Genomic DNA, 27,461 nt, shown 5'->3' on the forward strand with positions numbered 1-27,461 from the left:
AACTCAAAAGGGGTTCAATATTCAATATTCATGAATTTATGAATATAATTTGCCCGTCATTCATTACGTATTAAAAATTTCCCGATAGGGAAAATTGTTTAATTAAATACAAGTAACCCTTTATGAAATTGCTTGAAATTATCCTACTAAGTTCGTCCACCAAATTAGTTATAGACTTTTCAACTCAATTCTCCATAAGGGATCACTGCTTTACGAGCGCATAAGAAACATTAACTTTACTGATCAGGATAAGTTCAATATTTCAAATGGTCATACAGTTTACTTTACTAACATAGTAGCATAAGCAGTTAGGTAACTTAGATCGCAAGTTTCATTGACTTTGTGTATGTGGGAGAACAACAGACCCAACTCATTAAATGTCTTTTCGGAGGTTTAATAAACACAGACTAAAAATAACACTACGATTCACACAGAGAGTACACACTAAATATGCATCAAGAAAGTAGACATGTAGGTATTAACGAAAGAATACATAAAAGAGAATAATGAATAGAATGAAATTAGAGAGAGATAAAAGAGAGAGATGGGACAAAGCATTTAGAGGTAAAAACACAACTTTCCTTCAGTTCAACCACTACGACCTTCACGGAGCTTGTCCCAACGGGACAATACACACCTTCTTTACAGCAGTTTAAATTTTATAAGAAGAAGAATACTTGCATTTCTTTTGGTTTCGTTTTGGCTTCTCGCTTGTGTGTGTGTGTATATGTCTGCGTCTTAGGTAGTTCTCTCCGAGGTCGGGAGGTGACGTAGTTTTCCTTTAGCGGCGTTTCGGGTCTACCTCCTGAAGTAGCCCGTGGCTAGTAAGTTGATGGAACGAGGAACAAAGGATTGTTGAAGACCGGATTGTAGAAACGGAGTTTCTTGAAGAGGAGTTTCCAGAAGAGAAGAGTTCAGAGGAGAGTTTCAGAAGTCAAGCCGGGAAGAAGTTTCAGAAGCGAAGAGGGGAGTCAAGAGGGAGTTTGTGGTCTCCACTGGTCTTTTAAGAGAATTAATCCACGCCCCCTTCTGGCTAATTCACCCAATCCAGAGGGTGAATTCGGTAGCGGGAAAAGTTCTCTTTGTCTCATTTTATGGCCTATTTTGCATGTTCCTGAGGTGTCGTAAAGGGGTGTTGATTTTGTATGGTTTTACTCCCAAGTCGGCTAAACATATTAATGATACATTTCACAATCCCATTTTGTGCATCGTTGAGTAAGTCAAAGAAATAGGAATATTTAGATATCAAACACCTTATGGCTGGGAGATATTAAAACAGAGATACAATTTTACACAGGAATACAAGCATTTAAAATGAGCTTACATTGTTTCTATGCCATGACTGAGTAGGCCTGAGTCAAGGAGCATGCATATACACACCAAGCTACCTCGTATACAGTCTAGAATAGTCTTAATTAAAGCTTCATAAGGAATGTGTGTGTGTGCTCGTGAGTCCTTGTGTATTGACAGGAGCCTTGGCGCCTTTCGGTCTGGGGAATGAAAAGGGGGGGGGAAACAGGGTTCGAGTCGTGTGACCCGATCAGGGCCTGTGTTATTTTGACGGGGTCGTAAAACTGCCGAAGTTGTCACTTCCCCCAGACTCTGTGGCGTGGCTCTTAATTTACATGCGGCTACAAGCTATCCCCCCCTTTTTACAATCAACATTGGGTTCCTCTTTGATCCTCATTGTAAGAGACCACAGACGCTACATATTATTATGTACAGTATATATACTAGATATAAACTGATACTGAATCAAGATCAAAAGCATTACCCCCCCCCCCCCCCCCCCCCGGCCCTCAAAAAATCTCACTCCAACCTAAACTTAAAAGTTGGCAACCCTGCCATTAACAACTATAATAGTACATCATTGATACTAAATTTAACACTAAAACATACTCTACAGAAAAGCTTGGCCAAAAAGTTGTACAAATTCATCCAAGGTCATACACAAGTTGAGTTACATTGAAAGTAACAAACCGGAGTATTCAAGGTGATCGTTTCCTTATCTGACTTCTTATTCAGGTAGGGTTAACAGCTTAATTAACTTGAACTAACCTGCTTCTCTACACACCGCTGCTCGGCCATGACAGTAGTTGATCTGAAAGAGAATATCTGACTATAGACGAATATGCAATTGCATTCGAATGCAATTTTGGACCACAATCAAGTGAAATCCAGTTCATAAACATTTGTCCTCTTGTGTAGAGTTTCAGACCTTAGACATACACACGACCGATACATCAACCATGGTCAAGTACTTTATTCACAATATTTTTTTCTTAAAAAACTCTTTTTTTAATATACAACACAATCTGGCAAGACAATTCTGTTTACAACTAGATTCAGCCCTCGATGAGCAAGCAGGCAGAGAGAAAAAGAAACCAGACATTGAGTGACATACAATGCCTAGCAGAACCAGACTGAAGAGATGAGGAGGCAAATTAAATAGAAAAACTAAATCATAAAAAAAAAAAACTCAAGACAAAAGGGAAAGAGGCCTCAGAGCAGACAGTCATGCATGCGGAGTCTGACGGACCTGCGCTCCACACCGCCGTCCTGAAAAACAAGTGTGTCCCTGGTCCTGAAGAACGAGTGGGCGGAAAAGGCGGCAGACGTCCTTAACCATCACCAGCCTCATTTCTTTTACTTCTGCGAGAGTTTGCTACTTTCTGAGTCTCTTTCTCTCGCGCATAGCAGATCGTAAAGTCTTTCCTGGTTCATTCATCCGTGTCCATTTACCCGTCCATCATCCATATGTCATTCCTAGAATCCCAGCTTCTCCATAACAGAGTGATCCTTATGTGGACATGAGCTGTTAGTAGTGTAGAGCTTTTGTTTATGAGATCATTGATTTTCAGGTTATTTGAGCAGCAATGATAGTACAGATACATTTTGAAGCGGTGTGTGTGTGTGTGAGATTGTGCTTCCTTTCCTCACTAGATAAAGCAGAACAGTTCTGAAACCCAATGGTGCAAGTGTTTTGAATCTTTAGTGCAACGTGTATCTGTGTGTTTGGCAAAGCATGGATCTGTGTAGGTTTGTATTTGTTTGTGTGTGTTAAAGTTTACAGCCAGACAGAGAAGAGGAGCCGGATCGCCAAGCATCATTCTGTGACGGACACGGCCAACAACCAATCAGCTCTCAGCTCTACCAGGACACACTGGCACATAGAAGAGGCACCTGGAAGGGAGAGACAGATAGACCATGAAAACAAAAAACAAATACATGTCTAAAAGTATGAAAAATACATTTAAAGTGCCCCTTTTATGGATGTAGAGTGTAGCCAGTTCTAAGACGCTGTGCTATATACAATGTGTTTGTGTTTCATACTTTGTAGGTATCTAATGCCTAACTCATGTTACTACCGTCTTACTGAAATACTGCTGTAAATCAGCTGTGGGCTGCAGTATTACATAAAACTGTGTCTATTAATGTAAATTGTATGTCATTCTAACTACTTTGAGTAAAGATAAAGGATGGAGCAAGAATATTTTTTACAAACTGTAATGTTACCTCAATCATTCACAAAACTAGAACTAAATAGTATCATAGACAAAGAGACTTTAAATAAATAAACTTACAAAAGAATAAGAAATTAATTGGCAAAAAGACAAAAAATGTAACTGCAGCTATAACATCACAATATGTACAGATACCATTTTTTAGCATTTAATGTAATCATTTTAAAATCATAATACAATTATTATAATAAACAAAAACTAAGTCATGTGGTCTTTTTTGTCTAACTGCAAAGAATTATAGACGAAAAAAGTTTTTTATTAATACATATTTAAATATTTTGAATTCTTTTGAAATAACTAAAATTTCAAAGGAATGAAAAATAAATTGTGACTATAATAACCACTACAATATAAACAAAATGAAACAGAATTATAGAGGAAAAGTGTTGAAAAAAACAACATTTATTTTACATCATAAAATGGTATAGTTTAAATATAATATAATATAATACCTATAATAAACAATATAATATAAATGAAAACTAAACAGAATCATGGACAGAAAAAATAAATACATTTGGTGGTCTGATTATCTCCACAGAAGTACCAGAATACATAATGTTATAAAAAGCTGGTGAATTGTTGAAAACTCTGGGCAGCGCGTGTACCTGCTATCTGGAGACGTACGTATATGTCCGTGAGGGCGATCGCCCATCTGACTGTCCATTGGTGGAGACATTCAGGAAGTCCCAAATAAGGATTGTGTCATCATGGGAACTGCTAATAATCTGGAACTCATCAAACTGCAGTCGGAACACACGCCCAGAATGCTCCTGCGAGAGGTTGCCATGAAAACACACACTTAAAAGAACACAAAAACACAGTACGCACACGCAAATACACTCCAGAGGTTTGTCAGAAACGGTGAGTCCGGTGTTGGGGAGTAAACGCAGCAGCGCTGTTGAAATAATCACTTAGTTAACCTATATGAAAATATATGGAAAACAGAATTCACAATTTTTAAATGAGGTGTCACTTTGGTTTGGGGAAGTTACTTTGATGCTAGTTTGCCAAGCTATCAGCTACTTGAAGTACTAGTTTTAAAAGCACAGGGACTAGTTATTTGAAACAACTTGATTCACTAAAATGATCAGATTTCTAGCTATACTATTTAATGGTGTATACAGGAATCCTATACCTTCAGTGAATCAGTTTGTTTCAAAGTTTCTTAACTCGTATATCAAGGAATCCTTAGTTTGAATGTTTGAAAAATAATTGATTCGCCAATTCAGACATCATCATGTTCCCACAAGTTTCTGGCTTGACTACTAGTATTTCTAGTAGCCTGTTGTTTCACAAATTAGCTTCAAAGTAGCACTGGGTGACAGTTAATTTGAGAATAACAAATTCTGTTTTACATTAATGTCCATAAAGATTAACTAAATGATCATTTCAAACAGTTTGAGGTAATTAGCAGTATAAATAAACCTGCAGTGACCTCTTGTGGCTGTTTATCATTTATGAAACTGACTTGCATATCAACAAAAAATGTATCAATAGGAATATGGCAAACCTATGGAAGCTTGTTTCCACCACTGAAAAAAAATAAAAAAGGTACCTGAGACTTCTCTCACAATTCTGAAATTTTTTCACAACTGCGAGAAAAGTCAGAACTGTGAGAAAAAAAGCCAGAAATAACATAGCTATTGTGAGAGAAAAAAGTCAGAACTGTGAGATTTAAAAGTCAGATTTGTCAGTTATAAACTAGCTACTGTGAGGGAAAAAGTCTGAATTTTGAGATATAAAGTCAGAATCGTCTTTTAAATTGTTTCCGTGGTGGAAACAAGCTTCCATACAAACCAGGTAGAGAGACATTTTACAAAACATAAATTCAACTATTTACTGTATAAATATAATAATGGAATTATTTTATTCACACACACACACCACGAGTGTGCGCAGACATAATGTGCTGGCAGGGGCCCGAGGATCCAGAGCTGCCTGTAAATCCCAAACTTTAATTTTCCTGCAGAGGAACAGAGAGAATGTGCGGGTGAGTTATGGGTGCTCGATATTAACCAGGCTGACAGAAGAACGGCCTGTCAGAAACAGATGGTGCTGTGACTGAGTGTGTGTATTCACCCATCATACGCTCCGCTCACGATCCTCTTGTTGTCGAATCTGATGCAGCGCACAAGCTCCTCGTGACCCTCCAGCACACGCAGACAAGCACCACACTCGATGTCCCATAGTCTGAAAACACACACACACACACACACACACTTGTTTTGTAGTGGGGACTGATGTATTTGAAAACAATGATACGTTTAGGGTCATTAGGATGCATTAAATTGGTCAAAAGTAACAGTAAAGATATATATTATGTTACAAGAGATCTAGGTCAAATACTGTTCTTTTGAACTTAAAAAAAAATTGAATTTATTGAAATTATTTCAAAAACACAATAAAGACAAAACACAGTTCAACTGTATAGCATACAGTAAGTTTACAGAGAGACACATTCACACTCTCTCACCTGATGGTGTTGTCCGAGGAGCCGCTGACCACAAGTCTGTCTCTGTACTGAAGGCAGGCGATGCCACGCTTGTGACCGTTAAGTGTCCGTACAAACTCACATGTGCTTGTGCTCCATACCTGCAGACACACAGTCTCTTTTATCTCCATCTGTCAATCACCCACCGCTAAAGCCCCGCCCACCCACTGACCACTTCCACCCACTCACTTTTATGGTTCTTTGTGGTGTATTCTCGCAGTGTTGAGAGTTAGTGTGTTCTCACGTGTAAACAAGTTTGTGAAAAATGTTGTTCATGGTACACAACTCTGGCTGTCTTTTTTTTTTTTGCATGATTGTTAAATAAACAAATTTTGAAAATTGATTTTTCTTGTGACTTGTTCACATCATGGCTTGAGTAAGATTAGGCTGGCTCAGTTTTGGGGTTTCTGGTCAGAGGGTGGTGTAGATATGGTTAACTTGAGGCTGAGAATTGGTACCGATAATAAAACCTGTTTTGGCCCAGCTCAGGGCCATTTAAGGGTGATTAACTGGCTGAGATTCGGGCCAGTTATGGTCCATGTGTGACCCTTGTCTGTAATTCAGTTCTGGGCCACTTCAGGGCCGTCATTATTTGCTGTATTTGGGCAAAGGGAAAAGTGGTTATGTGGCCCGGAGCTGAACCAGAAAACATTTGCTATGTGGGTAGATTGTTCCTTTACATAAAAAATGTTTTATGTAAAATGTAAAAAATGTCTCTTATCTAAATCTGCCACTCACCCACCAGCAAAGCCCCGCCCACCCACTGACCACTACCACTCGCTTACTTTTATGGTTCTGTCTCCAGATGCAGAGACGATGTATTTGTCGTCAAAGTCCACCACGTTGACGGCAGCGCGGTGACCCACGAGCACGCGCCGCAGACTGATGTCGGTGGCGGACGCCATGTCCCACACGGCGATGGAGCGATCTTTCGAACACGTCACCATGAGGCCATTACAGAAGCGAAGGTGCAATACCGCCTCGTTATGATGGATCAGAGTGTTGAGAACCTCACCAGAACCAACGTCCCACACCCTGACAGAGACAGAAAATATTACAGATTAGTACACGTTATGAAGAGAACGTGAGCTTGTGCACCACTGAGACTACTGGTTATTATAACTAAGCTACAAAATAACATAGCCATTTCCACTGATCTACACTTCTGTTCAGGATTTATTTTGTTTTTTGAAAAGAAGTCTCTGCTGCTCACCAAGGCTGTATTTATTATATCAAATATATAGTCAAATTAAATTTGCTCAAAATGAGCTTAAAACAAAACAAGCTGAAGGAATAACAGATTTCCTCACAATTTTTCAGCATGTTTGGGAGTAGTAAATATCTCCTGTAATAACTGCTGCGCTCTTTCGGCATAGCTGTTGTTAAAACAAACTGGACCATAAATGACATGCGAACGACCTCACCAGCAGCTGAAACATCCTGCTCGAGCTGAACACTGCCAACTGATGTGTTAATGCTCTTTAAACACGATCACATTACAAAGCCGTTTCCTTTTTCCAGGTGTTAAACGTCCGGCCGTTTGCGCTTCCACTCGGAGTGAGGTAAACCTGATTTATGCAGCTGTGGAGCTTGCTACCCGAAACTCTCACAGGTGAGAGAGAAGCACACACATACTTGCGCTGGAAAAGATGACAGAACTCCGGATGGAGCTTTAAACAGTTGCTAGGGAAGTGAGGTCATTATTCAGCTGGAGGGAAGCAGTGTGTGTGAAACATTTTAAACTCATTTTCTAATCTATATATATATATATATATATATATATATATATATATATATATATATATATATATATATATATATATATATATATATATATATATATATATATAGGTGCTGGTCATATAATTAAAATATCATCAAAAAAAATTTATTTCACTAATTCCATTCAAAAAGTGAAACTTACATATTATATTCATTCATTACACGATACAATGATATATATTATCCACACAGACTGAAATGATAAAATGTTTATTTCTTTTCATTTTGATGATTATAACTGAATTAAGGAAAATCCCAAATTCAGTATCTCAGAAAATTTGAATATTACTTAGACCAATACAAAGAAAGGATTTTTTGAAATGTTGGCCAACTGAAAACTATGAGCATGTACAGCACTCAATACTTAGTCGGGGCTCCTTTTGCCTGAATTACTGCAGCAATGCGGTGTGGCATGGAGTCGATCAGTCTGTGGCTCTGCTCAGGTGTTATGAGAGCCCAGGTTGCTCTGATAGTGGCCTTCAGCTCTTCAGCATTGTTGGGTCTGGCATATCGCATCTTCCTCTTCACAATACTCCATAGAAGGTCAGGCGAGTTTGCTGGCCAATTAAGAACAGGGATACTATGTTCCTTAAACCAGGTACTGGTTGCTTTGGCACTGTGTAGCGTTGAGGTGCCAAGTCCTGTTGGAAAATTAAATCTGCATCTCCATAAAGTTGGTCAGCAGCAGAAAGCATGAAGTGCTCTAAAACTTCCTGGTATACAGCTGCATTGCCCTTGGACCTCAGAAAACACAGTGGACCAACACCAGCAGATGGCATGGCACCCCAAACCATCACTGACTGTCGAAACTTTACACCGGACCTCAAGCAACGTGGACTCTGTGCCTCTCCTCTCTTCCTCCAGACTCTGGGTCCCTGATTTCCAAAGGAAATGCAAAATTTACTTTCATCAGAGAACATAACATTGGACCACTCAGGAATCCTTTTTGTCTTTAGCCCAGACGACACGCTTCTGACGGTTTCTGTTGTTCAAGAGTGGCTTGACACAAGGAATGCCACAGCTGAAACCCATGTCTTGCATACGTCTGTGCGTAGTGGTTCTTGAAGCACTGACTCCAGCTGCAGTCCACTCTTTATGAATCTCCCCCACATTTTTGAATGTTTTTTTTTCACAATCTTCTCCAGGGTGCGGTTATCCCTATTGCTTATACACTTTTTTTCTACCACATCTTTTCCTTCCCTTCGCCTCTCTATTGCGCTTGGACACAGAGCTCTGTGAACAGCCAGCCTCTTTTGCAATGACCTTTTGTGTCTTGCCCTCCTTGTGTAAGGTGTCAATGGTTGTCTTTTGGATAACTGTCAAGTCATCAGTCTTCCCCATGATTGTGTAGCCTACAGAAATAGACTGAGAGACCATTTAAAGGCCTTTGCAGGTGTTTTAAGTTAGTTAGCTGATTAAAGTGTGGCGCCAGGTGTCTTCAATATTGAACCTTTTCACAATATTCTAATTTTCTGAGATACTGAATTTGGGATTTCCCTTAGTTTTCAGTTATAATCATCAAATTTAAAAGAAATAAAACATTTAAATTAATAGTCTGTGTGTAATGAATGAATATAATATACAAGTTTCACTTTTTGAAAGGAATTAGTGAAATAAATCAACTTTTTGATGATATTCTAATTTTATGACCAGCACCTGTAGTGTCTTTATACTTTTATAGTTTTTATACTTTTTTCTTAAATTTGTATTGCGGTTTCTTTTTGTAAGTGTATGCTTACACTAGAAGCTTCAGTACCAATAACAATTCCTTGAGTGTGCAAGCCCACTTGGCAACAAAGCTTTTTTTGATTCTGATAAAAAAAAAAAAGATCTTATTGACCCCAAAACAATTGAACGGTGTTGTATATTGACAGAATGCCTTCAAAATCTAACTGTAATATGTGTGTGTGCGTACCTGACAGTAGAATCAGACGAGCCCGTCACTATGACTCTTTCATCATACTGCAGACACAGAACTGAGCCAGTGTGACCCGTCAGAACCTTCAGACACTCCAGAGACTGTTTGTCCCAGATCTGAGAGAGACAGAAGTCACAAATTAACTCAACTACGTGTGTAGTCTAGAAATATTGTTATTTTGTCATTCAACATTGGAGTCTAATAGCCCCTCCCCCTCGACTATGTAATAGAATGCAACAGTGCCGGCCCACTTTTTTTAGCGTCGTTGGTTCCAGAATGTTTTTTTTTCATAATATTTTTTTTAATAGGGGTCTTAAAGAAAAGTCTTTGTTAAAGCATTATAAGCCATGAACCAAACCAAACAGCTACAAGGTGAATCATCACATTATTACAAACTTTGATTTGAAGCAAAAAAGTATTTGAAATTCAGACAAAAATACAAAGGCACAAATATAGCTGGACGATATGACCTAAAATCAAAACCTTAATGAATTGAACACTCTACCTCGATTACGATTAATGAAATTTGTTTTTTGCTTCACATGTTTTTTTTTTTACCCTCATAGTTCACTAGCAAGGGTATGTACTGTAAATATGCTTGACTATTAAAGGTGGGATATTTCTTATTTCTTTTTTTTTTTTTATTAGCACCATAAGAGTAGTTATTTGAATGCATTAATGAACGGGAGATTGCGTGTGAATTAGTCATACCATCTCTTTATTAATTGTGAAGCTATGCATTCTATGTAGTTACTTCAAAAGTAGAAAAATATATGCTATAAGCTACTTTAGTGATAAATCACAGGACAGAGAAGACAATGAGTTTCTGTGCCCCTCTCTGCACACGCGATCTTCATGATGTGCGAGCTACTGTCTGTATGAGTGTTCATGTGTCACAATGCATCAGCGAAGTAGCTCAACATAATGATACACATCTGATGGTACAACTGAATTTCTACTTTTTTTCGATTCATCGTTCTGTCAGTGAGGGGAAGAACCATAAAGCACTGCAAACAGAATAATCAAATAAAAAATAAAATGAAGTATGAAACTACTCATTTAAAATTTAAAATGTATAATTATATATATATAATATTATATTATATATATATACACACATACATACATACATATATATATATATATATATATATATATATATATATATATATATATATATATATATATATATATATATATATATATATATAAAAATAAATATATATATTTTAAGTTTATTGCAAAATATGCATACATATTCAAATATTAAAGTATTTTGAGAGCAAAGGGAGACTGACTAAATTACATTAATTTGCCGTGCTTCATGTGAGTGGGTGGCGCTAATGAGATCTTTTGATGCGTTTCGCTTGTTTCGACTCTGATTGTTGGAATTTTCTAGCTTTTCACCACCAATTCTGCTTTTAAACACAATAACAATGTGGGCTAACCACTTCAACAGAAGCAAATACGTGCAATATTTATTATTAAAATCAACTTTTATATGAATAGAGTTTTTCCACTTCCAGAAACTAACTGTTGCAACAACAGACAACAACAGACATACAGATAGAAAGACATGTCAAGACAAGTACTTTAATGGAGTTGTCTCGTAGGCCGCTGATGATCTTGTCGTCGTCGTACTGGAGGCAGTAAACACCTTTACTGTTCTCTGACCGGCACTGAATCCGCTGAAGATTGTGTCGCCCACAACGCCAGTTCGCCTCAATAGTCTAGAGACAAAATGGGAGACCGGTTGAATGAATGATAATGAGTGGATGGATGAGATTGTAATTTGGATTAACAAATGGATAAACTAACCACTGAAAAAATGAACAAGTGTCAGGATGGATGCTCACCTCAATGTCCTGTATAATTTTGGGATAGAGTGAATGGTAGTATGAATTGGGTGGGACCTCGTTTGTTCGGTTCTTAAATAAATATTTCTCCCTGGAGACAAAAAAAACAAACAAAAGAAAACACCAATCAGACACAAGCAGAGCAGAAACCCATTTAAACGACCCAAATGAAACTGAAATTCATCAAGACATTGTGAAATTGAATGTGAAATTCCACATTCATTTGAAGCTTAATATTCTCAACTCATATTTTACACACAAACATTAAATACTAAAAGTTTCTATTAATAATTTCACAGGGTTGACAATCTTCACATGCATTTCTTGTTTTGTCAGCACTAATTATGATTTATATCGATGCACGGATGTCATATTTCTACAGGAAGTGATCAAATTTGTACTACTACAGTCAACAAAAATTGTTTTTAAAGCCGATAACAACAAACTGTTCAATTATTGACGGTGGGTGTGCATTCATTTTCAATAATTCAATGAATTACTAATATATATATATATATATATATATATATAAATATATATAATCTATACCACATTTACCACATAGGGTAAAAATAAAGCAATAAACACATTTTTCTAACTTGAAATAAAATAATAATAAATAAAAAACATTAAATGAAACAAAATTAAATATAAAAACTTAAACTTACTTTATTTCAGCTAGTTGCCAAGTTGGTTTAGTTTAAGTTGAAGTACTAAAGTAAAAAAATAAAAAAATAAAATGTACTATACCATTCACAGTTCGTTTCTATGGGTGACTAGTACAGGGGTCCGTTTTTCGTACGTCGCTAACTCAGTTAGCTGGATTTGATTGTTGACGATTTGGCTTGATCTCGGATTGTTTACATTTACATTTATACATTTGGCAGACGCTTTTTTAATGTTGTGTAAAAGGTGTATAATACTATACACACAGCCACTTGATTAAGAGATGATGGAATAATTATTTTATAATTTTATAGGCGTCTTACGCACATGCTGTAATGTTACTCTGAGCCGTGCATTAATTTGAGTGATGATGGGTATTATGGGATGGCTTGATGCAGCACAAGAGATGCAGATAACTTGATCCTGACCCTTAAGAAACTTTAATTAATGCTTTCACATAACAAATATGTTTCACATTGACTTAAAAATGTAATTAATTGCTAATTACAACATTGAAATAAAAATGTAAAGGGTGTACAAATACTATAAAATTGTGAATCTAAATAAATGGGAATGATGTTTTTAACATACATATATATATATATATATATATATATATATATATATATATATATATATATATATATATATATATATATATATATATATAAAATCTAGTAATCGTATATAACGTTTATGTTGGTTTGGTCGTTTTTTCTGGAGTGTCTTGGTCGTAGAAATTTGTGGGTTTTTTATTTTTTATTTTTCCAGTTTTTTGTCAAGTGGCTTTTTTAAATTGTATGTCATTACGTTGTCTTGACTCCAGCCAATCACTGCATCGCTGACCGTGGTTTTGAGTATCGATGCATCTACCCTCTTCGGTGAACACAAGAAAGCGCAGGAACCTTAGATAACTTAATCCAGATATTTTTAATCCAATCCGCAAATTTATTTGAAGAGCCAAATTAGCCAGAGATCAGTTATCACGATTAGAAGATCTAGGATCTGACAAACCATCTCAGATGCATTAAGTGAGGTACGAAGAACAGACTCCAGGTCTGAGATTAGCCCTCTTTGTTGTTCCCAGGGATCAGTCTTGGGCCCTTTACACTTTAATAATTCTCTGTCACTACTTTTGTTACATTTTTACACAGATTTATTTACACTCAAAATCTGGTGAAAACCCTAATGTTGGTTTTCTCTCGGGATGTATTTCTGAGATAAAAATATGGATGAGTAATAATTTATTGTGTCTGAACAGTGGTAAAAAACAGAAGTTATGCTCATTGGTTCCTTCCCGTCATCAAATTTCCAAAGCTATATCACTGACTGTTGATGGATCTGTTTTGCGACTCAAGTTAAGTGAGGAACTTTGGAGTTAGTTTTGATGCTAATCTTTCATTTGATTCTTTTGTTCAGAGTACAGTTAAAACACCTCAGAAATGAAGCAAGATTGCATCATATGCAATAATTTTTCTGTAGCTGAAAAGCTGATCATTTCCCTATCTCTCGGATAGATTTATGTAATGCCCTTTTAACTGGCATTTTTAAATCCACACTAAACAAAGTGTAATATGTATAAAACTCGGCCGTCAGGATCTTGACTGGGTCCAGGATATTATCTGAATTGTCTTATACCCCAAACTGTAGATTGCGCTCTTCACGATCCAACTTGTTGGTTGTTGCTCAAACACACTTAAGATCTATGTGTGACAGGGCTTTGTCTTCATATCTTATCTTCAAGAGGAATTCTCTGCCTCTTGAACTATTAAATAGAATTCCCTGAGCTTAGACCTATGACATTTTTAAAGCTTGACTTAATGGGTTAGCTCAACCCAAAATAAAAGAGTGGTTTTTAATTGCTCACCCTCATGTCACTCCAAACCTGTAAGACCTTTGTCATCTTCACAACACAAATTAAGATATTTTTGATGAAATCCGATAGCTCTCTTTTTGGGTGAACTCTCTCATATGACATTTTTTTAAACTAGCATTTGTTTGTTGATGTTACTTTGAGCTATGTATTGCTTATTTTGTGTACAGTGCTTTGAGAAGCTGCTTTTAAAGGCACTTAGTATATTGGTAGTATTAGTATATATAATATGTCAAATATTTGTGTTGCTGAACCCAACACTTAAAAATATAAAAATATAAAATTGATTAATAATTCATTGTACTTGTCTTGTACAATGACAACAAAGAGTTCAAGCAAAGAATGCAGTTTTACACATATGCGTTCAAGCTTAACAGTGTGAATGACATTCTCCATGTGTGATTTTACCACTGATGCCGCTCTGACAGGCCTTTCCACAGCGGGTCTGTGCGCACCATCCTCTCGATAAGCTTCTTCCAGAGCATCCCGTCCGATATGACCCGCTGCCATTCTCGACAGACCAGCTCAGCTGAGCACAGAGAACGAGCGTCTAGAAACGACAGGATGTTCTCCGCTATGTGATCCAGACCCTGAGCTAGAAACAGAGAGAGTCACGGTAATGCAGCGCAGGGATCCTACACGGAGGAAGGCCTTCCTCAAAACTGCAAGTTTCAAACTGACGTCATAAGTCAACATGATATTCTGATTCATGGAATGATACAGTTGCATAGATCACAGGTTTATATACACCTTGGAGAAATGTTGAAAATAAATAAAAAATGTTTTGTTTTTATTTATTACTGCCCCGAATAAGCCAGTAATGTGCTTATTCGGGGCAGTAATGGGCAAAAAGCAATTTGTTGTTGTTGAGATTCATATTCATTTAGCAGATTCTGCAAGGTGCATGTAAACTGAACACCTCAACTTTATATTATGACTGTAAAATAATCCTTATTTATATTCTTATTACTTTATTACTGGGCACAAAGTCAATGTCTGTAGAACCCCTTTATTGTCAGTTTTTGGTTATTGCATGTACTTTATTATTATAAATCTATAAAACCTAAACATCACATAAAAAACAAGCAAACAAACGAGCTGCAGTACATGTTATCAGATGTCTGTGTAAGTGATCTAAGTGGGCGGTTCTGGCTGCACGCCGACCATCACATTTCTGACTCTGCTAATGCATGTGTTGGAGTTGGAGGATTTGTTATAGCCAATGTTTGAGGCACGCGTGCATGCGTTTAGTTACCTGGCAACGCGGTGATGAAGTCTCTCTGTAACATGGGTTTAAGGTACGAGTTTATATGGCCGTGCTGGTAATGACACATGCGTGAGATCAGATGCTCCACAAACTCCACCTGATCAGATTCTGACCACTGATCAAACAGCTGGATGCACAGATCTTTCTCCTTCTCGTAGTTCCCTTGAGACGGCCTCTTCCTCGAACCCGTCACTGAACCGTTCTGGACAACAAGAGAGCGACTGAGTGAAAGGGAGAACACAAACATGCCAAAACTCACTTCTTCTCTTTATTTTCGTATGTGGCTTCGGCCCAATTTGGACAGCAAATGTTTTTTATATATTTTTATGGGGAACTCAAAAATAATTTTGCATGGCTCAGTGATAAAACGATGATCATGCACTCAGATGAGGATTATTCACAATGGAGGAGTGTGTTTGGTGACCCAGTGTAATATAGTTCTTAATATTTTTAGTTATGTTTTATTTTTATATTTTCATTTTAATTCAAGTTATATTTTTAAGTAATTCTTTAATGTTCTTTGGAAATATTTAATAGTTTTTCTGCTATGTGGGTTTAATTTATTTTAATTTCAGTTTTTTTTATTCTGTTTACATTTTAAAATAAAATAAATGTATTTTATCTTATCATATAATTTGTATTTCCAATTAGTAATTTTAGAGATGAAACTGAATGAAAATGAGAAATTTAGCAACTAAAATAGTTTCTCTCATCTAATATTTATATTTTACTTTATTTCAGCTTTAATTCAATCAACCAAAAAGTTTTACAGGTTTTCATTTTAGTTAATGATAATAACCCTGGTGGTCAGTCACATGTTCATCATTTATTCATATCCTATTTTGTAATAAGAAAATTGATACGCTATGGTTTTAAATGGTGTTCTGTAGTGATCGACCGATATATCGGATTCCCAAAATTTTTCCCGATATTTTAGCATTTTCCCATGATCGGGTATCGGTTTTGTAATATCGGATTTTCCGATAAATGGCGGCATCTTGTGGACGTTTTGAGAATTGCATACAAGCGCACCATTAAAGGACTGCGTCTGAAGGGAGATTATCAACAGCTGTGTTCAGAGGTAAAATAACCTGCATCCCTTAATTAATCAACTTTGTTTAACATAACAGTTATACAAAATTGAGATAACCTCAAAAAAGATGTTGATATGTATAGGTAGTTTAAACTTGGCGCTAAAGACGAACTCACTGACGGAGTCAGTCAGGTAATCCGTCATCATGTCACAATAAAGATGCAACTTCACATGAATGAAATAAAACAGTCATGAATGAGAGCATGTTGGAAATAAAAGCGCCAAACTTATTTCTCTCTGTGTTTATTCTCAGTCGCATTCAGCCGTTCTCTCACCGAGTTGTTGCTCCAGCATATAGGCTAGATCACCATGTAAACAAGACCGACTCGTTTAAAACTCCTTAAATTATATTAACGTCTGCTATATAACATTTATATAATAAACATCTAATTAATTACAGCTCCGTGAAAATTAATTATTACGCCACGAATGAGAGCATGTTAGAAATAAAAGCACCAAACTCTTTCTCTCTCTCTGTTTATGCTCAGTCGCGTTCAGCCGTACTCTCACCGAGTTGTTGTTACAGCATAGGCTAGTCACTGTACATGTAAACAAGACCGACTCGTTTAAAACTCCTTAAATTATATTAACGTCTGCTATATGACATTTAACATTATATAACAATTCGTTGTTTTATAATAAACATCGAATTAATTACAGCTCCGTGAAAATGAATTATTAAGCCTATCTCCGCGAGACGAGTTATTATACGAGTTATTAAATGAGTTATTATCATATTAAACGCAGAGATGAAAACAGCACCCTGTCACCAGCATAATTCAGAGACTGACACAAACATTCATTTTGATACCTTACTAGATGAGATTGACATAAACAAACCGGCGAATACAACAGCTTTTACAATGTTTGCATAATCCAGAGAATATTCACTCTTTAGTCTATTAAACACATAAACCTTTTAAAACTGTAGTTTAAAATGAATGCTTATATTTATGCTCATAGTTATGGGGAGTTGATAGACTCAACTCTCATTTATATTCTCCATTTGAAAACATTAAACTTTATAAATGCATTTTGCCTGTTGTTAATATGGCTGTATTTATAAATAAAAAGGTAAAACAGCATTAACGTTAATAAGACTTTGGACTGTATTTAAAAAAAAAATTATTTATTGATGTAAATGTCTTTTGTTCTGTATGTAAGTGAGTGAAACTGCAAAAATTACAGTGTTTAAAAAGCTCAGTTCAGTGCTGTTGCTGTAATTGTAAAAGACAGAAATAAGACAATAAGTATATATCGGTTCGATATCGGTTATCGGCACAAAAACATGCAAATAATCGGTAATAACAAAATCAATATCGGTCGATCACTAGTGTTCTGTCTTGCTTTGTATCTCACCAAATAATAAATGTCATTTTGAAATCTGGAAATGAGCAGAAATAAGTTAATTCAACCTCTTATTTAAATAAGATAAACACTTTTGACCCAATACAATTATTAGTCGTGCAAACCCTAATTTATATAAATCTATATAATACATGTTTTATAAATGTATTGCAGACCTGTTGCTGCCATAACAATGGCTTATTTTAAAAATGTGTGATTTTTCCTTTTTGTTCTTAACAGCACGCTCTAACTGCTGTGGCATAGTGATGTAATATTATTCTCATAAATATTTCCAGCATTACAGAAGTAAAAGTCTATTTTTAAAATGCATGCACATTACCGTTAAGCACAACTGTTACTGCACTTTGCTTTTCAATTGATCCCTCAGTCTGCAATTAAATTACCACATGACCTTGGTGTCTGTCACAAAAAAACAGCAAGTAATTCAATCAGGAATTTTTATCAGTGATATTTTAGTATCATTGATATGCTATCATATTTTCTTTTCTTTTTTTAGTTAAGTTTTATTTTATTTTTATAAGGTTTAATTATTTAGTTTTAGTAATTTAGTTTTGGTTAATAATGATTACCCTGATTTTTATCTATGCTGAAAAAGAAATTCAGAAATTCTGGATTTAAATTGCAATAAAATCAGATTACGCCCTGTAAATGTTGAAAATATCTTACATCAAAATACAAATACATGCTCATGAGAAACTATTTTTTTCTAGAAATTTCTGTCTGAATAGGGCTATTGAGGTGATAAAAGATTATGTCAATCATGGTATGATATCTGAAATCTTGGATCACTGATTCATTTTTTTAATCAAATAACCTTGAACACTGTTGTCTTCTTTGGCGAGATGTCATCCGTGTTATTCTGTGACTCCATCACTGTCATGTTCTAGAGAGAGAGAGAGAGAGAGAGAGAGAGAGAGAGAGAGAGAGCGAGAGAGAGAGAGAGAGAGAGCGAGAGAGAGAGCGAGAGAGAGAGAGAGAGAGAGAGAGAGAGAGAGAGAGGTGTTAAAGACCATTCAGAATGCTGCATTCTGGGTAAAACATTCCAAAAACATTCTTATAAAGAACAGAATATGAGGAAGAGGAGGAGCTTGAGCACGAGTGGGAGGAGCTTAATTTAAGGCTGAACTATTGCTTTAATTGGATCGATCGGCTCATTGCGTGCTTAGTTCTGTGTTTAAACACACAGTGAGTCCTAGTCACACAAAACGGGTTAGAAAACAAACAAGTACATGCATGTGCACCCTTAAAAAAGTAAACACAGATAAAGAATGATGAAATCTGACGTAAATACACACGTCTCACTAACAGACATGCTTAAACATGCACCGTGGACACTAATATCACACATATATTAGTCTCTTCACTAATATTCACATTTCTTTATGTTTGAAGTATCAAATGTGTTTGAATCAGTTGGTGTTTCGGTCAGTTCCCCTCAGGTTCAGTATGTGTGTTTGACTTAAAGCGGCGCTGGGCAGCCCGAAAGGTATTTAATATTTAAAGTACAACGAGAGAGATTAGAGCAGACGGCACCGTAGACTTTCGAATTGTTCTTGCGTTATCAAACACACACCCCGATTGGTCTGCGCAGCGCCGCTTCAAGTGGAACACTTACTGTCTATTTCAACACGAAGCCAATTTAATTTTAATAAACTTTTGTGTTTTTCTCAATCTGATTTCTCAGATATAAGATAGTGAGACAGAAGATAACACAGACGGGCAAGCAGAAAGACACACGAGGACAGAGAGAGAGAGACAGGTAAAAGCAGACAGACAGACTCTGTCTTTCCTGCGCAGGTAAACTGCACTTCCTTTTCAATTTCCTCACAAGATTCAGGCCAATTACACAACCACTCATCACATCTGAAGACAAGAAGCAAAGACAGACAGACACATGATCAGTGCAGAGGAGAGGAGAGGAGAGGAGAGGAGAGGAGAGGAGAGGAGAGGAGAGGAGAGGAGAGGAGAGGAGAGGAGAGGAGAGGAGAGGAGAGGAGAGGAGAGGAGAGGAGAGGAGAGGAGAGGAGAGGAGAGGAGAGGAGAGGAGAGGAGAGGAGAGGAGAGGAGAGGAGAGGAGAGGAGAGGAGAGGAGAGGAGAGGAGAGGAGAGGAGAGGAGAGGAGAGGAGAGGAGAGGAGAGGAGAGGAGAGGAGAGGAGAGGAGAGGAGAGGAGAGGAGAGGAGAGGAGAGGAGAGGAGAGGAGCTACTGAAGAGAAGAGCAGAACCTGGTTGTGTGCGCGGGAGGAGGGGAGGCTCTGCAGGCATCTGAGAGCACACAGACTCTCTGCCACCGACGAACAACCCAGCCAGACAGAACGAGGCAAAGAACACTGCGTGAGAGAGAGAGAGAGAGAGCGAGAGAGAGCGAGAGAGAGCGAGAGAGAGCGAGAGAGAGCGAGAGAGAGCGAGAGAGAGAAAGAGCGAGAGAAAGAGCGAGAGAGAGAGCGAGAGAGAGAGCGAGAGAGAGAGAGAGAGCAAGAGAGAGAGCGAGAGAGCGAGAGAGAGAGAGCGAGAGAGAGCGAGCGAGCGAGCGAGAGAGGAGAAGAAGACGATACAGTAGAAGGTAAAAACGGAATGGGAATATGCCATAAGAGAGGGAGAGAGAAAGAGAGAGAAAGGCAAAACAGAGTAAAAAAAGAAAAGAAAGAACAAACAAATAAAAACCAACAAAAAGTCAGAACAAAAGAAACAGCAAACCAAGGAAGGGGAAAAAAGACCAAATAAAAGAATGAACGTAAGTAGAAGACAGAAAAAAAGAAAGCGCATGCAAATAACAAAAGTGTGAGGGTCGAACAAGTGAAACAGCGTGAAAAAGAGAAAAGAGGAGAGTCAGTGAGGAGAGTGAGGGGAAAAAAATAGTATTAGAGCAACAGTGAGCAACACACACCCACACCCACACACACTTGTACACAGAGCAACACACACCATCATGAGTGAGCGGAGCTGAGAAGAGGGCGTGGCCTCATAAGCCCCTCCCCTTCTGTGCTCAGAAATATGAACCGGCTTAAGAGAGTGAACACAAACTTTACACACTCAAGACATTCATGCACTAGCGTGTGTATTCGTGCATGACAGTCAATGGAATCTGAAGTCAAATGTAAAAATCCATTTTTATTATGTTTTTTATTTAAATGTATTTATTAATTATTAATATATTTTCAAAGTCTGGAATCATTAAAAAAAAATCGAAAGAAGCCTCTCAGCATTTATTTGATCAAAAATAGTATCATTTAATTTAATAACTTTTCTATTTGAATATATTTATAATGTATTTTTTACCAGTCATGATCCTTCACAAATCATTCGAATATGCTGATTTTGACATTTAGAATGATTTATTTCTTAATAATTATTAATATAATATAATATATTACACGACTCTGTGGAATACTTGATAGCGATTGGTCAATTGCGCATTCCAGCGGTATGTTATTCCCAGATAACAACTGCCAAAGAGAATATTAATATAATATTAAATCTCATGGATGTACAGTATATTTGCAGAGTAATCTGCTATTTTGTAACGGGGGAGGGTGATACAGGGAGGTAAAAATTACTTTAGATAGATGGCAGCATCATTTTATTTTTTACAGAGAGATTTGTTGGTCTATTAGTAAAATCTGTTGACTTTAGCAATATTTGTTGTATTATGCCAATTGAGACAGTTCAAAAACGGGAAAAGCATTTTGCCCTAAGTTTGCATGCCTATAATTCAAAGAGTATTAAAGATCTCTTAATAGATTATGGTTATAACAAACTTTTCTTTAAGGTGCACTATGCAACTTTCCGTCCACTGGAGGGCGCCTATTCTAAACAAAGGCGTAGTTTGATGACACCAAGTGTGAGCGCTGTATGTTGGGACATGTGGTCTTCACTTCAGCCGGTGGAAAATAGGACTCTGGCAGAAATCATGTTCATGGATGCGGTTATTAACGTTACTGTAGTGTAAAGCAGAGCAGGAGCGAGTGTTGTGGAGCTGAGCACGGCCGCTGGAGGGATTGTTATACAAACACACGACTCGCGAACACCGGGACTTTTATTATGACGGGACACAGTCGCCGAGCGCGCGCACTTCAGCTTTTTCCGGCCATGATTATAAGGTAAAGCAGCTCTGTTTATCATTTAAGTGTGTTTAAAATGATATTATGACGTTACTCTGTACGTTCACTCGGCTTTGCTGTGACATGTTCACACTGCTAAGAGAAAAGCGCTTCTGCAGAATAAAACTGACCGTGGAGATTCACTTTTGCGACACAACTGAAGCGCGATGTTGTGACGCTTCCCCTCATTTTTGCGTTGATGGGCGTTCCTCAAGTTTACTGCTATGGGCGTGCTTTTGAGCCAGCGGGGAATGAAAAACAAACAACCCGTGAGAGACTTCCCCCAGTCTCCATGTGCTCTACTTCTATTGGATAGTTGCGTCGCGTTCAACAGATTCATTTGCATAAAGATGGGAATCGGTCAGCTTTTTTGATGCGCAGCATTTTTTCAAATGCAGCGCTGCCTTCCCGGAATGCAGTGCGGGCGCGTTAAAGTCGCTTGACGTCACCCATAGGAATAAAGTGGAGCGCAGCACGACAGAAGTGTTGCACGGACAAGTGGATCTGCACCTTGAGGGTAGCGCAGATATGACGCGATTGACAGGAGACTCGCTCAAACGCTATGCTGACACGTCCCGGGTCCCTGGTTAATATGGCAATTTTCTCATAATATACAAATAGTTGGAAACATTTGGGATATTGTAAGTATTCAACTGTATATAAACACTGGCCTACTGGCCAAAATATATAACACCGGCCAAGTGATTTTTGGATATTTTACTGCAAAATACTACATAGTGCACCTTTAAGTATCTTCATTTTAAAGGCTCTACATGGTTCAATCCCAGAGATATGGAGATCCTAATGCGACTCCATGTGCAAATTGTTTAATTTTTATCATTTTCAATGTTCAAAAACTAAACGTGGGTCACTTTCAAACAGCAGATAGTTATTGTGCTTAAAGAAGAACGTCTGAAGAACAAACAATACTGAAACTAGAAATGTTTCCTTTTACCAAAACAACATGCCTCCCTGTCAATGTTTAGCCAGCGAGGCGGGACCTCTGGTTGAGTTGACATTATATGACCCATATATTAATTCATATTATTTAAAATGATGAAACATTGAGCTAATTAGATCAAATTGGTTATTTAATCCTTAAATTGAAGTGAGTCAATTTGGGCATTTCACGTCTTACCATCCCAGATCTTATTAGTTCACAGACTAATAATAACCATTCAGAAATCTGTATCCAAAACCTGTAATAAAAGAAGAAACTCCAGATCCAATTCAAAACAAACCAGGCACTGTTTGTCCAGGCAGCTGGCCTAACAGAGAGGGTGTTGTTAAACCTAACCTAACATGACCCAAGATGAACATCAGCATAGTCATGACAGATCTAGAGAGGCTGAGCTGGTTACACACACGTGTGCATCGTTTATAGATTCCACTCTGCTGTTAATTTATTAGGGGACATATGATACATGTAGAAATAGTTTAGAAACTAAATAATATAAGCATTGCTAATTAGTCATTTAGTCAATGTCATAATCACATTAGCATGTATACACTGTGTAACACGATATACATTGTATTATATATATGAAGTAAATGTCTATAGAATAAATATTCCACAAAAAACTGTATATGACGACATGGGACACATATAAGTGCTATTAAAATATATTAGAATGTTTACATAGTTAATGAAAAGTTGTGTAGGATATATGAAGCACAAAATATTTGGATTCAGCGTATATAATATGATAAAACAATTTTCACAACACTGTCTTCAAGCACTGTACGTGTGTAGACTGTATACTGCGTATTGAGACATATTTTATGATATATGAAACTCATAAACACTCATTGTTATATATAAAGATCATATAGACTATGTGATATATGAAACACATATAGATAATTTAATATATGAAACACGACTGTTAAATGTATAGATCAATTAATGCATGTAGCACATATAGATTGTTTAATACATGAAGCTTTATAAACTATATGTGATAAATAAAGCACGTATAGATTGTTTAATACATTAAGATCATATAGATAATTTAATGAAGCACATATAGATTGTTTAATACATGAAGCGTGCGTAGACTGTGATATATGAAACATTATACTGTTTATTGTATGAAGATCATATAGATGATGTGACATGAAGCACATGTAGATTGTTTAATATATGATTTAATGTATGAAGCACATATATTGTTTAATACATGAAGTTTGTGAAGCACATATATTGTTTAATATAGGAATTTCCTATAGATTATGATATAAAAAGCACATACATATTGTTTAATATATTACTGTCAGAAGCACATATAGATTGTTTAATACATGAAGCTTGTATAGACTACACGTGATATATGAAGCACATATATTGTTTAATATATGAAGCTCCTATAGATTACATGATATATGAAGCACATATACATTTGTTAATATATGAGGCTCATATAGATTGCTATATAAAGCAGCTCATATAGACAGTGGTATTAAGAGAATATAGATATGAAGCAAATACATGTTTTAAAAATATAGGTAGAATATATTGAATGTTTAATATATAAAGTGCATAGACTGTGGTACAGTATATAAACTATACATGATATATGAACCACATATAGATTGTTAATATATGAGGCTCATGTAGATAAAGCTCATATAGACTGTGTTATTAAGAGCATATAATGTATATAAATAAAGCACATATTTTTATATAAGTTGCATAGATTGTTTAATATAGAAAGTGTATATAAACTGTGGTACAGTATATGAAGCTCATATAAACTATACATGACTTATGAAGCTCATATAGATTGTTTAATAAATGAAGCACATATAGATTGTGATATATGAAGTCCATTTAAATTGTTTACTAAATAAAGCCCATTTGGACTGTGATATAAGAAGCGCATATAGCTTGCTCATTATAAGAAGCTCAACTCATGTCACCTTTATTTATAAAGAGCTTTTTACAATGCAGATTGTTTCAAATCAGGAAACAAAGCAGGAAACAATGATAACAGGAAAATGATTCAATAATGCAGAGCTTCTACAGACGAAACGCCTATAGATTGTTTAATATATAAAGATTGATTGTGTAATATATGGACCACGATCAGAGTAACGTTATACACAACACTTCAAGGGAATATGTATATGATATATGAAGCGCATAAACTGTGATATATGACGCAGCGGTGCCGCAATGACGCTCCGATCCTCCGGCGAAACGCAAACGCTTCCTCGACATTCACACGCGATATACTCGTCAAATCGTGAGCGGAAAGTCGGTTTAGTGACTAAACCATTATATCGCAATATGATAACAATATGATAAGTTTTATATCGATTTGGGCCGATGCTGTGTTTTTGTCCTCCTCCCTCTCTAGCCCGCGTGATACTGCATTATAATACAAACAAACACCCACACCAGCACGAGCATCACATACTCAGACAGTGTCTTATATGTCGGTCCTCACGTACCATCAGCTCCAGGGTTTTGTCCTCCATGTCCGGATCCATATTATTGTTGTTCTGGTTGAATCCAACCGTGAAAATGGAAACCCGTCCGTGAACCCGAGTGAACAGAGGAACAACATACACATACAAACATGGAGAATCAATGACACTAGAGCAGAATAAGAGTCCCTTATAATGATCCAAAGCGCATTCGATTTAAATTCATTGCAAAGCTAATTCATCCTTAGATGTATAACATTATTTATTTACTCCTCTCTAATTAATTTAATATAATTCGCACGCAGACACACACACACACACACGCACACACATAATATATATATATATATATATATATATATATATATATATATATATATATATATATATATATATATATATACATATATATATATATATATATATATATATATATATATATATATATATACATATATATATATATATATATATATATACATATATATATATATATATATATATATATATATATATATATATATATATATATATATATACATATATATATATATATATATATACATATATATATATATATATATATATATATATATATATATATATATATATATATATACACACACACAATAATTACATAAAAATAATAATGATTAAAACTGGTCAGTTACACTTAATTGTAAAGACAGATATAGAAACAAATATTTGAGACATATATTTGCTTCAGAATATATGTAAGACTATAAATGTACTACAAATTATGTAAAAAAAAAAAAAAAGATACCCATACAAAAATATTGACATTCTAAACAGTACTGTAAGAAAACAGCTAGAAAAGAGGCAGTTATATCCAAAACAAGGAACCATAAATAACAACTGTAAACATAAAATATATATATATATATATATATATATATATATATATATATATATATATATATATATTTAAGTAGGCCTATATTGATTTAAATTGAAAGTAACATAATATGCTTTATGAAGAATGCTCTAACTAAAATGTAATTTGCTCTTTGGTTGTAATAATAATAATAATATAAGTATTAATATAATATATCAACTGTAATATAATATAACAACTGTAAACATAAAATATAATATATATATATATATATATTTAAGTAGGCCTATATTGATTTAAATTGAAAGTAACATAATATGCTTTATGAAGAATGCTCTAACTAAAATGTAATTTGCTCTTTGGTTGTAATAATAATAATAATATAAGTATTAATATAATATATCATTAACTATATTTCAAATGTAAAATGTAATATATAACTAATTAGGAAGACAAATTGAGAATTTGCATTCTTCATACACATACATTTTCAAATTTTGGTCACAACCGAATTAAGACTTTTGCTTTGCAAAAACAGTAAATTTATTTCTGGTGAAGTGTTGATAGTTGTAGCAGGTTTCGGGGTCTGAGTTGCCCGGTGGTCACGTGGCTCTGCAGGGCGTGTTTGAGAGGGCGGGACCAGCTGCGTCTACTTTAAAATGCAGACTCTAATTGGTCAAACGGAGATGAGTGAGCGTTTGTGGCAGAGCCATGCTTTCAGGTGATTGGCTCCTTCTGTTGTTGGGTCTTTCTTTCCTCATCAATAGAGTGAGAAAAACAAACAAGTCAACCTACAGACCTCTTTGGATCGATCTCTGTCTTGTCAAGTTAATTTATACTAGTAACATTAATTATCTCTCACAAATTCAGCTGTACAAGTGTGAAATAAATCATCCCAGGATACATTTACTGCAAGTCATTTCTTATTTTGGATTACAGAATCAGATTCCAACAAGTACTTATAATTAGATTATATTTTATAACACTCAGAGGACAGTTACGTTTTTTAATTGATTACATATTCCCAAAAAGGCAGTATATTATTCTTAATTCACTGATTCTCCCTTCTTTTTCCTTTCTAAAAAACTCACAGCACCTGGTCACCGGATTTACAGATTTTAAAAGAATCTAGAATTTAAATAGAAACATTCTCTATATCTATAACATTTATTTAAAAAAATATATCCATTGTAAATGTATAATATGTGTAAGATTATTTGGACAATATTTAACTTA

At 35.9% G+C, this 27,461-nt stretch overlaps 1 protein-coding gene across 3 annotated transcripts; it reads right to left on the reverse strand.

Moving 5' to 3' along the window:
* Positions 1-2,248: 2,248 nt before the first annotated feature.
* On the reverse strand, positions 2,249-25,539 carry fbxw11a (F-box and WD repeat domain containing 11a). Of its 3 annotated transcripts, XM_067456959.1 has the most exons (14): positions 25,394-25,529; positions 20,066-20,170; positions 18,656-18,724; positions 15,369-15,582; positions 14,522-14,708; positions 11,575-11,665; positions 11,311-11,448; positions 9,716-9,834; positions 6,804-7,053; positions 6,001-6,119; positions 5,607-5,717; positions 5,412-5,490; positions 4,133-4,297; positions 2,249-3,183 (listed from the first exon to the last, which is right to left on the reverse strand). In XM_067456959.1, the coding sequence occupies exons 1-13, from the start codon at positions 25,430-25,432 to the stop codon at positions 4,136-4,138; spliced, it is 1,683 nt and encodes a 560-aa protein (XP_067313060.1). In that variant the 5' UTR covers positions 25,433-25,529; the 3' UTR covers positions 2,249-3,183; positions 4,133-4,135. The 3 variants fall into 3 exon arrangements, with proteins under 3 accessions (XP_067313060.1, XP_067313061.1, XP_067313063.1); XM_067456960.1 differs by lacking the exon at positions 20,066-20,170 and having other exon boundaries at positions 25,394-25,539; XM_067456962.1 differs by lacking the exon at positions 20,066-20,170 and having other exon boundaries at positions 25,360-25,421.
* Positions 25,540-27,461: the final 1,922 nt, after the last annotated feature.

This window comes from Pseudorasbora parva, chromosome 11 (assembly GCF_024679245.1).
Source record: "Pseudorasbora parva isolate DD20220531a chromosome 11, ASM2467924v1, whole genome shotgun sequence".
In the NCBI taxonomy this organism is placed as follows: Eukaryota; Metazoa; Chordata; class Actinopteri; order Cypriniformes; family Gobionidae; genus Pseudorasbora; species Pseudorasbora parva.